The sequence below is a fragment of the Orycteropus afer genome, unplaced genomic scaffold (genome assembly GCF_000298275.1).
Source record: "Orycteropus afer afer isolate SDZICR_OR568_19922 unplaced genomic scaffold, OryAfe1.0 scaffold00171, whole genome shotgun sequence".
NCBI lineage: Eukaryota > Metazoa > Chordata > Mammalia > Tubulidentata > Orycteropodidae > Orycteropus > Orycteropus afer.
The window spans coordinates 1842175-1859473 of NW_006921758.1; the positions used below are offsets into that span (position 1 = coordinate 1842175).

At 37.2% G+C, this 17299-nt stretch overlaps 1 protein-coding gene across 1 annotated transcript in view; it reads left to right on the forward strand.

The window, feature by feature from the left end:
* Nucleotides 1-17299, forward strand: part of SOX5 (SRY-box transcription factor 5) — a 741525-nt gene that overhangs the window by 679289 nt on the left and 44937 nt on the right. The window contains exon 10 of the mRNA XM_042781780.1: nucleotides 9381-9558. Within this exon, the coding sequence (XP_042637714.1) occupies nucleotides 9381-9558 (178 nt within the window). The remainder of the gene's footprint in view (nucleotides 1-9380; nucleotides 9559-17299) is intronic.

Sequence of the window (17299 nt, forward strand, 5' to 3'; positions counted from 1 at the left end):
AGATTGCTCCATCTTTCTCCTGGAGTAGCTGGTGGGTCTGAACCACTGACCTTCTAGTTAACAGCCAAATTCCTTATCCACTATGCTACCAGAGCTCCTTATAAATAAATTAAAACTGTATTTATGTGGTATATTTTTTGAACATTGAAGAAGTAAAGAGTGAAGTTAGATAGAGAATCTGAAATCAAAGTCTCAAAATCAAAATTAGAGATGTTAAAAGGAAAGGGGGGAAAATATTAAAAGGGAAGGAAAGAAAGAGTGAAAAGGAAATGGCATCTGGCTCATCAAATTATTACAAGATTCGTGAAGGGTATTCATGAACTATGGTTGAGGAATGAGAAACTAGTATTTTCCTAAGAGATCAAAATGATTTCCTGCCTAAGTAAATAAATAAACTTTGAAGTCATGTAAGAACTTAATATGTGTTGACTATGGGAGCTCTGGTGGCATAGTGCCTAAAACATTTGACTACTAACCCACCAGCCACTCCTCAGAAGGAAGGTTGGGCAATCTACTTCCGTAGTGATATTGCCTTGGAAACCCAAGGAGGGGTCGCTGTGAGTTGGATTTGACTCGACGGCAGTGAGTTTGGTTTGGTTTTGGTACCCCTCCTTTGTAGAGGATAGATTAGTTATCACTGCTTAACAAAGTACCCAAAGACTGACTTCATGGCTTTAAACAACAAACATTTACCCATATGTTTTTGTGGGATCAGAAATCGGGGAGTATCTTGTTGTTAGGTGCCGTCGAGTCGTCTCTGACTCATAGTGACTCTATGTACAACAGAATGAAACATTGCCTGGTCCTGTGCCAGTCTCATGATCCTTGCTGTATCTGAGCCCATCGTTGCAGCCACTGTGTCAATTCATCTCCTTGAGGGCCTTCCCTTTTTCATTGACCCTCCACTTTACCAATAATCCTTCTCCAGGAAATGGTCCTTTCTGACAACAGGACCAAAGTAAATGAAATAAAACCTGGCCATTCTTGTTTCCAAGGAACATTTTGGCTACACTTCTTCTAGGACAGATCTATTCTTTCTTTTGGCAGTCCTTCGCCAACACCACTATTCAAAAGCATCAACTATTCTTTGGTCTTCCTTATTCATTGTCTAGCTCTCACATGCATTTGAGGTGATTGAAAATACCATGGCTTGGGTTAGGCATATCTTAGTCTTCAAAGAGACATCTTTGCTCTTCAGCACTTGAAAAAGGTCTTTTGCTACAGATTTACCCAATGCATACATCATCTAATATCTTGACTGCTGCCTACATTGGTGTTGATTGTAGAACCAAGTAATATGAAGTCTTTGATGACTTCAATATCTTCTCCATTTATCATGATGCTGAGTATTGGTCTAGTTGTGGGGATTTTTGTTTTCCTTATATTGAGGTGTAATCCATTTTGCAGACTGTAGTCTTCAGTCTTCATCAGTAAGTGCTTCAAGTCATCCTCACTTTTTAGCAAGCAAATTATGTTGTCTGCGTATTGTATGTTGTTAATGAGTCTTCCTCCAATCCTGATGCTATGCTCCTCTTTGTATAGTCCAGCTTCTTGGATTATTTGCTCACCATGCAGATTGAATAAGTATGGTTGAGAGCAACTTACCTTGGTGGATTTGGCTCAGAATCTCTCATGATGTAGTACTCATTTGAAAGCTTGATTGGTGCTGTTATGTTTACCTCCAAGGTGGCTCACACATATGCCTCGCAAGTTACTGCTGGTTGGTTGCAGGAGTCCTCAGTTTCTTGCCATATGGATGTTCCCATAGGACTGTTGAATATCCTCACAGCATGACAGCTGACTTCCTCAACTGTACTGGTTCTTAACTGAGAGGGATTATACCTCCCAGGAAACATTTGGCAATGTCTGGAGACAATTTTGGCTGTTACAACTGGGGTGAGGGAATTGCTACTAGTATCTAGTAGATAGAGGCCAGGGGTGCTGCTAAACTTCCTACAATCACACTGTACAGCCACCTAAAACTAAGAATTATATAGCCCAAATGTCAGTAGGATCATAGTTGAGAAACCCTGCCTCAGAGCAAGTAAACCAAGGGGAAGAAAAAACCAAAACAAAACACCAAACTCACTGCTATCAAGTCAATTTCAACCCATAGCAGTCCTGTAAGACAGAGTAGGACTCTGGGTTTGCAAGGAGTAGACATAAGGTTTACAAGGCTATAAATCTTTACACAAGCATACTGCCTTATCTTTCTCCTGTGGATCAGCTAGTTTGTTTGAACAGCTGACATTTTGGTTAGAAGTTGAATGCTTTAACCACTGTGCCACTGTTGTTGTTGTTGTTATTTGCCGTCGAGTCAGACCTGACTCATACTGACCCCTCCTTGGGTTTCCAAGTCGTTATAACTACAGAAGTAGATTGCCCAACCTTCCTTCCAAGGAGTGGCTGGTGGGTTTGAACCGCCAGCCTTCTGATTAGCAGTCAAGTGCTTTAGGCACTATGCTACCAGAGCTCCTACTGTGCCACTAGAGCTCCTAAAAAGAACAAGATCTAAATTATAATGTCTGTTATGACTTAGCATCAATCAGAAGTCAAACTCTGACATATCTACAGTATCCTATTGGTTATATAGATTAGCATTGTTCATTGTGGAAGGGAACTATGCAAGGACAAGGACATATGCACAAGGAGGTAAGAAATACTTGGGGACCATCTTAGAGGTTTCACTGGTACAGAAGGACTCTGTGGGTAGAAAGAATGGCATTATCTCAAAGCAAATATCTAAATTAAAAAGCTTCTTATATTCTAGAAGCCACACACTTTCTTTCCTCTATTTGTTTTTCGGCATGTATGTTTGTATGCTTGTGTATATCACTTACAAAATCAAAATCAGAAAACAAGGGAAATACTCTGTTAAATTATTAAGAGAGAAGGAACAGGTGGCATTTTAAACAACAAATTAAATGATGGTAATATTTTAATACCTTTAAATTAATTAAGGACCAATGATGTAAATGTAAAGGCAATGTGTAATTATCACATTGAAGCAAATGTACCCAACACTATTGGCATTCATTTTTAAAAGAAGCAGGTACACATTAAGTAAAAGTGTAAAATGGTAAAATAAGGAAGCCAAATGAGAAGCTAGAATATGTTACCCTTAGCTAAATAAGACATGCGTTTAAATGGCAATCAAGTCTAATGGTAGCATTAACACAGCAAAAGCACACCTATCAAAGAATTCCTGGAGCTCTTTCTGCCTGGTTAACAAGGCATTTTATATTTGTAAATCTAAACATAAGCATCTGTTCATGAAAGGGACTGCAAGAACTATGTGCTCTGTGAGAAAACAAAATTGATTTTTTAGGTAATAGGAACCTACTGATTAAGTATGGAGTTTGGACAGCTGCATGAATAGGATTCCTAATTGTTCAGGGTCTAAGAAAACAATTTTAAGATTGTTAAAGTTATTTTTGTCTTATATTACTGATTGACTCTTGGGCATATATGTAAACCTTTTGTCATCTAAGTTCTTTATTCTCATTGATATTTTTGGGTTTGATTTTGGTTTTCTCTATCTCTCTCTATCTCTAGTAAAACTACTTAAGTATAGAAAAGAAATACTTTATTCGGGTGGGAGAAGTGAAAGAGTGTTCCCACAGTGAACAGTTGTTGTTGTTATGTGTCAACAGTGAACAGTAGGAGTAGAAAAAGAAAGAGAAGGGATGAAAGTGAGCACAAAAAGGGAAGAGAGATGTAGCAGCCTTGCACTTCATGCAATTAGGTCTGTCTCGTCCCTACTTAATAGGATTATTTCATTAGTGAGGATAAGAGCAGCAGCATGATTAATTTTGCAACATGTTTTGTCAGTACCTTTACTCTTTCCCATATGTTATTATTACTACTCATTTCACATCAGTATTTATAATAAATAAGAGAATCACAGTTTTAAAATTATGCAAAGGAAGAAGCTTAAAATTATACATATACAGACAGTAATACATATACATACACACATATCTACTATATATAACATATTTATATAAATTATTCAATCACTACATGGCTATTAAAGAATCAAAGTATGTTTATAAATAAAACAATGTATTAAATGCATAGATAAACTATCTTCAAAGAATTCCATTCAAATGAAACATAATTTTGCATATATCTATACCTAGGATTTTAATAAAAAGTAAATGCACTTCTTCTCCTCATTGTTACTCACCACACCAAATCAGAGTTTCAAAACAAGATGCCTAGTTGATATCATTTTCTCTAATGCTGTCAGGTATCTATCCATTAATTAATAGTTGAAATACCATTCAGTAAATAATGAAGACATGATTGAATCAATTTATTATGTTTGTCTATTGCCATTGCAATGCTATAAATTTGCTAACTACCAAATAAATTTGGATTTTTAATATCTACTTTAGGTAAATATTTAAGGAAGGGAAGTTTTAAGATAATGGTGACATGGCATGAAGTGATAATCATTTAAATAATGAGAATGAATAAAGATGTAACTGAAGATGAAATTTTTCTTTTGAAGAGTATCATTTGCACATCCTCAGTGGTATATCTTGTGGTCCTAGGAACCTCATGTACGTATATTTTCATGTTATGAAGAAGAACACAAACACAAACAGGAAGAAACAAATAGACTTCTCTATGAATTGGGCGTAGTGGCTAAGGCACTTGATTGTACCAGAAGGCTAGTGGTTCAAACCCACCAGCCACTCCTTGGAAGAAAGATGAAGCAATCTACTTCCGTAGTGATACTGCCTCAGAAACCCAAGAAGGGGTCGCTATGAGTCGGGTCTGACTTGATGGCAAATAACAATGATGACATGAATTGGGCACCATTATTTTCTAGGCCTCTATTAAATTTCCTTAGCAAAGAAAAAAATGAATAAATAAAGGACAGCTAGAGAGTAGGGAGAGTGAAAAAACTATGGCAAATTCCAGAGAATGTATTTTTTCTGATAAATTATGTTTGATTTTTCTAAATAATTTTCACATTATAATATTGTGAATATTATATAATTATGCTTGAATAACATAATCTCATTATTTGAAAATCTTCTAAGTGAAATACATTTTAACTTTATATAGTTCTTGGACAGCATTTGATAAATTTATGTGAATTATCCCTGACATCAAAGTGACAGCTGGTATTTCTTCAGTGCATCTAAAACTACGTATATTTTCTCAGATTATTTTGTTTATCTGTACTGTTTTTTTAGTGGAATGGGAGATCATCAGGAGCTCTGGTGGCATAGTGCCTAAGGCATTTGACTGCTAACCAGAAGGCTGTAGGTTCAAGCCCATCAGCTACTCCTTGGAAGGAAGGTTGGGCAATCTGCTTCTGTAGTGATACTACCTCGGAAACTCAAGAAGGGGTCACTATGAGTTGAGTCTGACTCGACGGCAGTGAGTTTGGTTTTTTTTTGAGTGTGTGTTGGGGGGTGGATTGTCATTCCCTGGGATATGAATTAATTAGGGCCTTGGATGTATTTCCACTGCCATGACCACAAGCTGGTCTCAAGTGAGATGTTTGCTTTCAGACAAGTCATTAGTTAGTTATAAGTAAATAAAATGTGCCTGAATTCTATATTTAGATTTTAATTGTTTTGTATTCTGTCCCAGATAACTAAGCTTAGCCAATGCTTTATTTGGAGAAGTTATCATCATGAATGTGTTCTGAAAACTTGTGTTTGGATGTACAAATTATTCTCTTTCACAGCATTCTATGATCTATTACATATTTTCTGTCACATTACATGTGAACCCTTGGGATTTTTCTCAAAGAATAGTCTAATTAAACAACTCTTTAATATTAACAAAATAAATTTTCAGTGCCATATAGTGTAGAGGACAGATCCATCTCCAAAATAAGTCAATAATGTATGCCTTAACTTTTTTACTATCTACAAAATTGTAAATATGCATATTATTTTATTTTATCTCATGTGTACTAAACTTCATGTGGTTTATTACATCATGGAATTATATGCTTAGGGCTGAATTTCATATATTTTATAAATGTGTTTTTTAAATTTAAGATTAAATTTGTCATATGTATGGAAGGAGTATTGTATGTTGAGTCTAAAAACGTAGGTTCAATTTCTAGCTTCTCTGGACATTTCACTAGATAGAACTTTCTGAACTTTACTTTTCTCCATGAAGTTATCAACAAGTACTTCAAATTTTTGCAGACGAAATAGATCATTTGAAATATTTATAATGTACTCTGTAGGTATAAATAATACTTAAAACTTACATAAGCTTAAATGCTTACCTTACATTAATCATATACAAGTTTCAAGCTACTTAAGAAATACTTAAGATTCTTCTTAATTATTTTATATATAAATGAAATAATTATAATATATGTTATTTCCAGTGGTTTCAATTATTAACATCATAGCATAATTAGACAAATAAGGAAATTTCTGTCCTCACTGCTTGATGATGGAATTTATAGAATTGCTATCTTTCCCATGACCTTGAAAATCACTTATATTCTTTTATGTGTAAATTATTTATTTGTAATTTTAAAATATATATTTTGCTGGAATATGGGTGAGTCATGCTAGGCTTTCACAAAAATTTTCCCTGAATAGTGCAAATTCAGTAAATTACAAACTAGAAAAAAGCCTTACCTTCAGCTTTATCACTCATATTCATAATTATCAGAATGTATATCATAAATAAATAGTCTACTTCCATTTCATAGTTTTGGTTTTTGAATTTTCATCTAGAAAAATGGAAAATAATTAATAGAAATAGGGAAAATAATTTTTTATCTTTCATGAATAATAGGAGCTCTGGTGGCGTGTTTGGTTACTAGCTCAGTAGTACATTATTAAATCAACCAAATTGTGAAATAATATGTAATAGGTCAAAATTATTTATACAGTTACCAGTATAAGGATCAAGCATATGAGGTCTTATTAATATACAATTAGCCCGGCCATACAAGAAAGAGCAATTTTGAATGACATTTATATCAGCTTTGGAACTGTCAACCTCTCAGTCCTAGGGGCCTTGTACTTTTTTGGCTTTCAGACAGCTGTGCTGCCTTCAGTGGATGGGAGAATATTAAGAGTTCCAGTGGGTCCCTTGACCTAATAAATGCTTTGAATAGTCACCTTTCCGCGTGTACATCTAGTAGTTTTTAGTTCTTAAAGGGAAGACACACATTTCACCCTATCTGCACTCACAACAACATCATTTTCATCAAAAGACCACTGCCCCTATGTCTACATCACATTCTCCTTTATTCTGTGCTCATTAATATCCTCTCTTCCAACTATGGAAATATATTATTTCCTTTTTTTCTGTACAGTCATATGAAACAGCTACATTTCATTTTTCCTGATATTCCCAAAAGTTTTGTAAGAGTTATGATACTGCCAAAGGAAGTTCTAGTACTATCCAAGCAGAAACCAGTCATTTCATGGGGAAGGAAGGAAACAGGTACCCATTTTGTATGGAGGGAAAAAAGTGCATAGAATAATTACAGCATAGTAGTCAATAAAGGCAGGAGCTCTGGTAGCAATAGTGCCTAAGGCACTTGACTGCTCACCAGAAGGCTGGTGGTTCAAACCCACCAGCCACTCCTCGGAAGGAAGGTTGGGCAATGCTACTTCCGTAGTGATACTGCCTCGGAAACCCAAGGAGGGGTCACTATGAGTCGGGGCCGACTCCACGGCAAACAACAACAACAACAACAGTCAATAAAGGCAGGAGCTCTGGTGGCGTAGTGCCTAAGGCATTTGACTGCTCACCAGAAGGCTGGTGGTTCAGACGCACCAGCCAATCTTCGGAAGGAGGACTGAGCAATCTACTTCCATAGAGATACCGCCTCAGAAACCCAAGGAGGGGTTGCTGTGAGTCAGAACTGCCTCGACAGCAGTGGGTTTGGTTTTTGTTTTGAGTCAATAAATAACAGAAATTGGGAAAGTACTGTAATTTTTGTATCCTTCATGAGTAATAGACATTTGGTTACTAGCTCAGTAATATATTATGAAAACAACCAAATTGTGAAATAATATCGTATAATAGGTCAAAATTATTGATGTATTGAGGCAACATCTGACAGGATTTTTAGGCTAAACTGAGGAAGATCTGGATTCTAATCATTGTGCTACTAAATTGTCAGTAGCTTTTAGTTCTTTGGGAGCTCTGGTAGCATAGTGGCTAAGGCACTTGACTGCTAACCAGAAGGCTGGCAATTCAAACCCACCAGCCACTTCTCGGAAGGAAGATAGGGCAATCTACTCCTGTAGTGATACTGCCTTGGAAACCCAAGAAGGGGTCTCTATGAGGCGGGGCCGACTCGACTGGCACATAACAACAAACAACAACAAACCCACCAACCACTCCTCAGAAGGAAGAAGGGGCAATCTACTTCCGTAGTGATACTGCATTGGAAACCCAAGGAGGGGTCGCTATGAGTCGGGTCTGACTCGACGGAACATGACAACAACAACAACAACATATGTTTGTGTGCTTTGTTTATCCTTAATAATATATGGTATTTCACAATCATATTTTAAAGATTGAGGTAATATTTATTATTTTTGTTGCCTTCTTACAATGAGGAAGCTTTTTAAAGGGTTTTGATGTGTAATAAATGAAAGGATTGTAATTGTCTCCCTTTATATTATACAAGGCAGTAGTTTTCAAAGTTTAGCATGCATCAGAATCACCTGGGAGTGCTTGTTAAATCACAAGCTGTTAGGACCCACTCCAGATATGCTGGCATCTAGAATTTGCATTTCCAACAAGGTCCCAAGTGGTGCTGATGGTACTCATGCAAGGACCACACTTTGACAACCACTTCTCTGTACTGGAGTATAGAAATAGGACATGATACTTCTGGGTTTCTGACAACTGAGGCATCATATATAAGGATTACAGCTGAGCAAGTCAAATAAATGTTTCAAATGGAATGATCTAGGAATAATTTTTTCCCTGTTTATAAACGCCAAAGTAAACTTTGCAAGGGTACAAACAAAGTTGCTTGAGGCTCAACCTTTGTTCTTTGGATTAAACAAATTCCCTACATGATTATTTTATATTAACAACACTATGTCTCTAAATAAAAATAAATACAATAAATGAATAGCTTTGTAAGATTATTCCATACTTGTTACATCTTTATATTTTTTTCTAGATAGCTGGGTGTACATGTACACTCTTATATACAAAAGGGTATTTTGTAATATGCAGTTGAAAATTATATTGTGTTAATAGCTAATCAAAAAGTGTAATGTTCTGATTGAATGTTAAGGTCACTGATTGGTAGACTAATCTGATGAAAACTGTCAGGCTGTATACCTGTATTTTTCTAGACATTTTTGATCAGCCTTTCCTTGTCACAGCTCATGTTCTAATGATCATTGCAGGATGAAGTGGCACAGCCACTGAACCTATCAGCTAAACCCAAGACCTCTGATGGCAAATCACCCACATCACCCACCTCTCCCCATATGCCAGCTCTGAGAATAAACAGTGGGGCAGGCCCCCTCAAAGCCTCTGTCCCAGCAGCGTTAGCTAGTCCTTCAGCCAGAGTTAGCACAATAGGTAAGTTCTGTTTCTTTTGTTATTTCTGATTTTCTGTTTATGGCAATTGAATGAAATCATCTTTAAATGGCAAATCACTTATCCCTGTGTGTGCCTTGGGTTTCATAACAGAGTTTCAGTTTAATGAATCTCACAGATCTGTTTTTAAAATACAAAGGATATTTCAAACTTAAGTCTAAGCTATAGTGTCCCCCTGAAAATCTAAATGTATGGGTTATGTTCATCTATGTATCTATCCATATGGAGAAATGAAGTCTAAATGACTAATCATAGTGAGTGATAATTCCAGATTGTTATTAAGTGACTTGCCTTCTCCCCCACTGAATTTATTTCCATTTTTGTGGTGCATACAAAGTGTATATGATGATGAAAATACATTCTATCTGGGTCAGCAACCAGCCATCAGAATGTGAAGTTTGTTCAGTTCCATTCTGCTTAGGATACACTTGAACATACCAAATATTATAAAAAGGAGTAGACTTCAATTCTCAAAAATTATCATTTCAGTAGAATAAACAAACACTAGAAAACACTTCTGTAGGCTGCCATTTTTTTTGATTCAATGATATTTATTTTAGTAACACATAAATTGAACTGTAAAATACTTATTTACTTCAACCTACACTTATCAGTATATTTATTATTTCTAAGGCACTGTGCTATACGTACAATTATGAGGAGACTAGCCTTCAAGGAACTGTCAAATGGCTCATGGACTAAAAACACTAAACCAAACTCACTGCCATCAAGTCAGATCCAACTCATAGGTGACCCCTCCTTGGATTTCTGAGGCAGTATCTACTACAGAAGTAGATTGCCTAATCTTCCTTCTGAGGAGTGGCTGGTGGGTTTGAACCGCCAGCCTTCTGGTTAGCAGTTAAATGCTTTAGGCACTATGCCACCACAGCTCCCCACTATTTGGGGGAAATCCAACTACCTGTAGTATAAACCAAGCAGTTCTGATGGTGCAGTGGTTAAACCATTTGTCTGCTAATTAAAAGATTAGTGGTTCCAACTCACCAATGACTGTGTAGGAGAAAGATGAGGTAGTCTGCTTCTGCCAAGATTTACAGCTTTAGAAATGCTATAGGGCAGTTCTACTCTGTCCTACAAGGTCACTATGAGTCACATTTGAATCAGTACCAGTGAGTTTGGTTTGGGCATAATGTAAATCAGCTATTATAAGTGTGATTCTAGAACATAGATGGGATTCTATAGTCATAGAAAAGAGAGTGTTAAATTCTATTTGGGAAATATCAAGGAAGGTGAAGTTGGAGATAGCCTGATTCTAACTGAGCCTTGGTAAGGAGTTGCATTCTTTGGTAATTTATTCTATAAGAAAAAATACAGATAGAGTGAAATATCAGCATATTTTTGAGAAATGTGCTGATTTGGCTAGAGTGCAGAATAAGTGTGTGACAGAAAGTGATGGGAGCTAAAATTGAAAGGAAAAAATCAAATCCAATTGAAGAGGGCCTTGAATACCACTGTTTTGGTTACCTAGTGCCACTTTGACAGGAATATACCACAAATAGGGTGGCCTTAACAAATAGGAGTTTATTCTTACAAGTTTTGGAGGCTAGACATCTGAGTCCTAAGCCCAGGCCCTAGGGGCTGGGTAAAAGCCCCTCAACCTTGGACTTCAGCTCTGCCTCTTTCTTCCGGCCCACTTAAGCTAGAGGCTTCTCTTCACTTAGGAAGCTACTGGCTGCTGAGGCTGACAAGTCCAAGGTCAACAAATAAAATAGCACAGTCCCAATGTTACCAAACAACACGGAAGGCCATTGATTCAAGTCCATTGAAAGTTCCAAGATTGGCAGAGCATGACAGGCTGCTGAACAATGACTCAGCTACATGCAGGGTTCAAGCGTGCCATAAGCTAGAGAACATTCCCAAAGCTGCTGCTTATATACGAGAAGCAGACCACATTCCTAAAACAGCTACTCAGCTGCTTGTGATAGATCCCACCATAGAGTTGATTGCAAGTCTCGTCATGGAAATAACTACCACTAGCTGCCTAGCCACTCAATTAGGCCCGGCCAAGTTGACATACAACCTTAACTACCACAACCACCATAAGGAATTTTTACTTTGTCTCTAAACGACAAGGTACTCATAACTAAGAAGAGTTGGCCCCAATGAACCCATTGTTTTAGTATTTTACATGTATCTCAAGAGTAAGATAAAGGAGATAGAAAAAGTAATGAGAAAGGAAAGAAGACAATACATTAAAGTGAGATTATTAAAGAAGAATTGACATAACTTACTCATAATTGAAATGTATAGGATGAACAAAAAGTTGTAACATAAAAGTCTAGGATTTTTAATTTATGAAATACAAAGAATTGTCCCTCCATTAACTATGAAAGGGAAGACCAGGAAGGGAACAGGTGTGGATGAAGAGATAAATATAAAAATTAAATATTTGTTCAATTTGAAGCATAAAGAATCATTTAGTCGGAGATGTAAGTCTGATATTTAAAAGGAGTGCTAGAATTTTCAACATTGCAAAAAGAACGTGGAGGTGGTGTCCTCTAACTTCCTTAACTTCATGAGGTGGGAAGAGAATCACTTTCGGCAGCCCAAAGCCTCTTCCCATGAGGCCTCATATGCTACCACCCTCCAAACTTTTTGCCAATTTTGACAACAACCATCTCTCCAGTGACACTCACTACTTCTCTGATGGGTTTGATAATTCGTTGCAATGACTGCACAGAACTCATGATTATGGGGTCCATTAGAGAAGTAACAAGGAGCTCTGGTGGCACAGTGCCTAAGGCATTTGACTGCTAACCAGAAGCTTGGCAGTTCAAACCCACAAGCCACTCCTCCCCAGGAAGATGAGGCAATCTACTTCTGTAAAGATTTACTGCCTTGAAAACCCAATAGGGGTCACTGTGACTCAGAATGCAGAATGGCAGTAGGTTGGTTTAGGGAAGTAAGAGGTTGCAGTTCAGGTTCAGGAATGCTCAGTGTACAATTCTTCAATCAGGACAGGCTCTCCTCAGCCATGCTCTTTAGGCATGCTTCTCTTTGTCCCTTGTCCTCTCTGCTTGGGCAGGTGTTACAAAGCCTGCCAACAGGTGCTTCTAGATGCACCCCACTATGCCAACAAGCCTCCTGTCCAAGGGTGCTCCACTTTCTTGCTCTGTGGGCCAGCAAGCCTGCTGCTCTGTCTCCCACTGGTGTGTCAGTTCTTCTGCTGCTGTCTCTCTGCCACAGTCTCTCTGCCACGGTCTCTCTGCCATGATCTCTCTGCAGAAGAGGTCAGCACTGGACCTTGGTCCTCTGGCTCTTTTCTCTTGATGGCACGGAGATCCCCCTTTGTGCTTCTAGGATAACTCATTTTAAGCCTAGTGAGATGACAAAACTGGCCAATCTGCACATTAGGGTTTCATACACCTTATTTGCACAGTCCCACCCCCACAAGTGTGACATGTACCTTATTTACATTACTAACCAACTTCATATCCCTATGGTGGACCACCAGCACCTTACATTTACATAGTTCCATCTAGTCATCCAGTGGGTGCCACAAAAACCATGGCTAGAAGTGGCATACCAAGTAATTTACTATACCATAGACATAAAATGTATTCATTAATGAGGCTGTAGAAGCCATGAGAGCAAGTGAGTTCACAAAAAAAGACTATGTCTGGCAATAAGAGATATGGGGTAAAGAATCATAGGGGAGCTCTGGTAGTGTTATGCCTAAGGCATTTGACTGCTAACTAGAAGGCTGGAGGTTCAAACCCCCTAGCCATTCCTTGGAGGGAAGGTTGGGTAATCTACTTCTGTAGTGACACTGCCTTGGAAACTCAAGAAGGGGTCGCTATGAGTCAGATCCAACTTGGCAGTGAGTTTGGTTTGGTTTTGCTACCTATTGTATTAGTTATCTATAACTGCATAAGCAATTGACTCAAATTTTAGCAGCTTAAAACAACAAATACATATTATCTCACAATTTATGAGGGTCAGGATTTAGGAGCAGAACTGGCTGGTTCTAGTTTAGCATCCTCATACAGTTACAGTCAAAATGTGCCCCAGGATTGCGGTTATCTATAGGGTTCACTAGTGATGCAGTATCTGCATCTGAAATAATTCATTCACATGGCTGGTGGCTGGAGGCCTCAGTTTCTTACTGGTTTTGCCTAGAGACCTCAGTTCCTTGCAGGTGATCACTCCGTAGAGGTACTTAGAGCATACCAGCTAGCCTTCCCCAGAGTGAATAATACAAGGAAGAGAGCAAAGGGAAAACAATAGTGCCTTTTATGATCTGGTCTCCAAAGTCATATATGTTGTTGTTGTTATGTGCCATCGAGTCAGATGTGACTCGTAGCGACCCCTCCTTGGGTTTCCGAGGCAGTATCCCCATGGAAGTAGGTCCTCCAATCTTCCTTCCAAGGAATGGCTGGTGGGTTTGAACCACCAACCTTCTGGTTAACAGGTGCCTTAGGCACTATGCTACCAGAGCTCCCAAAGTCATATATAGTCAGTTCTTTTTTATTCTATTCCTGATAAGAGAATCATTAAGTCTAGCCCTATTCCATGGGAGGGGAATTAAGCTCAAACTTGTGAAGAGAGGAATAGCAAAGAATCTGTGGAAATATTTTTAAACCACCACACTTCTTTATTTGGAAAACTGAAGAAGAGTGAGTAATAATTGAGTGTCTTGAGAATAAAAATGAAGATAGAGCAGTGTCATGCTAGCCTAGGGAAAAAATGGAAGATTCTAAAGTGTAGCTATGTTACACTCTTCGGGAAAGGTAATGAACATGAAGAATGAAGAAAGTCATAGGATTTAACTAGAGCTAATGGACAGGTAGACTCTGACAGAGAAGTTTTAGTAGAATAGTTGAGACAGGATTCCATTTGCAAAGATGTGAAGAATATGAGGAAAGAAACTGCAGTTGATATAGACCTGTGCTTTTGTAAGTTTTGTGGTGAAAGTGCTATTTTATAAGGAAGAATAGAGTCTACTTTAAAATAGGAAAATCTTATGTCTATACTTATAAATCAAGGAGGAAGAAGAGTTAGATTGGTTAGGCATGAAAGAGTACAAGAGTAACAATGGAGCAAAAAAGATAATGAAAGGATTATACTGGAAAAGAGAAGTCTCTTCCTTTTCTGAGAGTGAAGGGAAAAGGAAGAGTTACAGAGAACATACAGGATAGACAGAAAAAAAAAAAAAAATGAAGGGAAGTGTACTTTAAATGATTCGGTCTCCACAAAGTAGGCTTCAAGTTTATTTGCTGAAAGGAAGTCAGTCTGGGGAAATGCAAAGGGTGAGTGAATGCATGAAAACTGCAATTTTGAGATACATGTGTGGTTTGGGATACATGTGTATTTCTTCTTCATAGACTCTGATTATGTTATGGTCTAACTCTAAGTTACTCTATTCAGCATCCTGTGTGGGCACCTAGATAAGATTTTCTTTTGAGACTTAAGTATGGAAAAGGAAAAAATATTTTATTTGGCAAGTATATACATATATGAAGGCTCATAAATATCACAGTGTTGGTATATGTGCTACTTTTATTTTATTAGAACTAAAATATTTAACAGAATAACTAATATATATATGAATTTTATCATATGGACTTTGTTTACTTCAGTCTTCCCAAGAATTAAGTGTGACAGGAAGTATTTTAGAAAGGCAAGAATGCGTTAAATGACATTTATGATCTGACTTACTGCAGTACTAGAACTTCTCCTATATTCTCCCTGAAAAACTCCCTTTGCCATATACACATTCCTCATATTTTTCAAGGAGTTGAGGCTACTACAATTTACTTTTCCCTTTTCAACAAATGCAGACATTGAAAGCTGAAACTGTAATGAGTAATAATGTAGTTGGATAAAAGCTGTGAGGATTAATGGTGTTGTAAAGGTCACTCTTGAAAGAAGAATTGATGTGTTATGCCATTAATAAACCACAGAAAACTGTAGACCAAAAGATAACACACTTAAGTTATCTTTAATGACACGGGGCTCTTTGCTATATACCTATTAGCTACAAATATAAAAAGTGACTTTTTGAGGTTGGTGACCAATATTACAGTGTTTTTATAAGAAAGCTTTTGATATGGTACGCAAATGATAGGAAGTGCCAAAGAAATGGAATCCTAAAAAGGAATGAATAGTTCAAAAGAATGGTGGATAATTTTAGAATCTTTTGACCAGATGTTATCTTTACCTCATTGGCCTTTTCCACCTATGTTGTACATATGTATAACAACTTTAACTTTTTGTTCCAAAGCATTTTTTAAAATCTATTGCCACTGTAACTGTTCCACAATTAAAGATCCTTACCTAGATAGAGAAGATATCCATGTCATCTAGTCCAAATGCTATTTTATAGAAAAATAGTAGAGGTCTAGAGAGGCTACTGCTCACCAGGGATTCTAAATAAATTCCTGTCACAGTGTGGAGAGGTCTATGATGCTGTCTTTATTACCTCTGTTTCAATTTTAAGGAAATAGTGTATATGAAGACCTTATAACTTGGTAAAATTCAGTCAGTAGAAGTTGGGGCCTACAACTGTAGCTGGCATTCTTTCTTTTTAGTTGTTGCCTGTTGATAGCCTTTCCGCATTAGATATTCTCATTTATTTTTCTGTTCACTTATCCATCCAACAAATAAGTATTAATATTAAGTATTAATATCTTCTCTTTTCATACATTTTGCTCAGTTTAGAAGATTAAAAAGGTGAACGTCTTGGACTAAGGCTTTAAGATGCCTGCAGTCTCTGTTTTACCATATCTTTAGAACATATTTTACTTAGCCTACATTCAAGGGAGCTCTGGTAGCATAGTGGCTAAAGCACTTGACTGCTAACCAGAAGGCTGGCGGTTCAAACCCACCAGCCACTCCTTGGAAGGAAGGTTGGGCAATCCTACTTCCGTAGTGATACTGCCTCGGAAACCCAAGGAGGGGTTGCTATGAGTCGGGGCCAATTCGACGGCACATAACAACAACAACAACAACATTCAAGGATAATAGGTACACAGTGACCTAGCAAGATAGAGGGAAATATTTTCAAGTTCATTGTTCAGTACTTTATTTATACCACATGCTAATTTAACATATGAAAACATATAGGAGAATAATACTTTGAAGTTTTATTATTTTATTTTTAATAAGAAAAAAAAAACTTCTATGAGGATGGGTGATTGAGCAAGAATATGATAACAACTTCATAGAAAACCACTAAGTTATCAAAAAATTAAAGATATAGAATGACATATGACAATTAAAATTAATATAGCACTCTACAGTTGGACCAAATGAATAAAACATTGAAAGAAAAACAAACAAACAAAAAATTTGACCTCAAGTAGTTCATAGACTCGTGTTAAGGACAAGCTTAGAAAAAAAAAATGCAAGAAAATATAACAATAAAGACATTTACAAGTTTCAAAAAACATAAATGGTAAGCAGTACTTTTGCAGAAGAATAAACCTGGGGCCTACCACTCATCAGTCCATTGGTTGTATTATAGTGCCTTACATGTTGCCATGATTCTGAAAGTTATGTCAATGATATTTCAAATACCAGCAGGACATCTATCTTGGACAAGATTCAGTGTAGCTTTCAGACTAAGACAGACTAGGTAGAAAGACCTAGGAATGTAATTCTAAAAAAAAAAAAAAAAACCTGGCCAGTGAAAACCTTATGAATAGGAGGAGAACATTGTATGATATAGTCCTGAAAGATGAGCCCCTCAGATTTCAAGGCACTC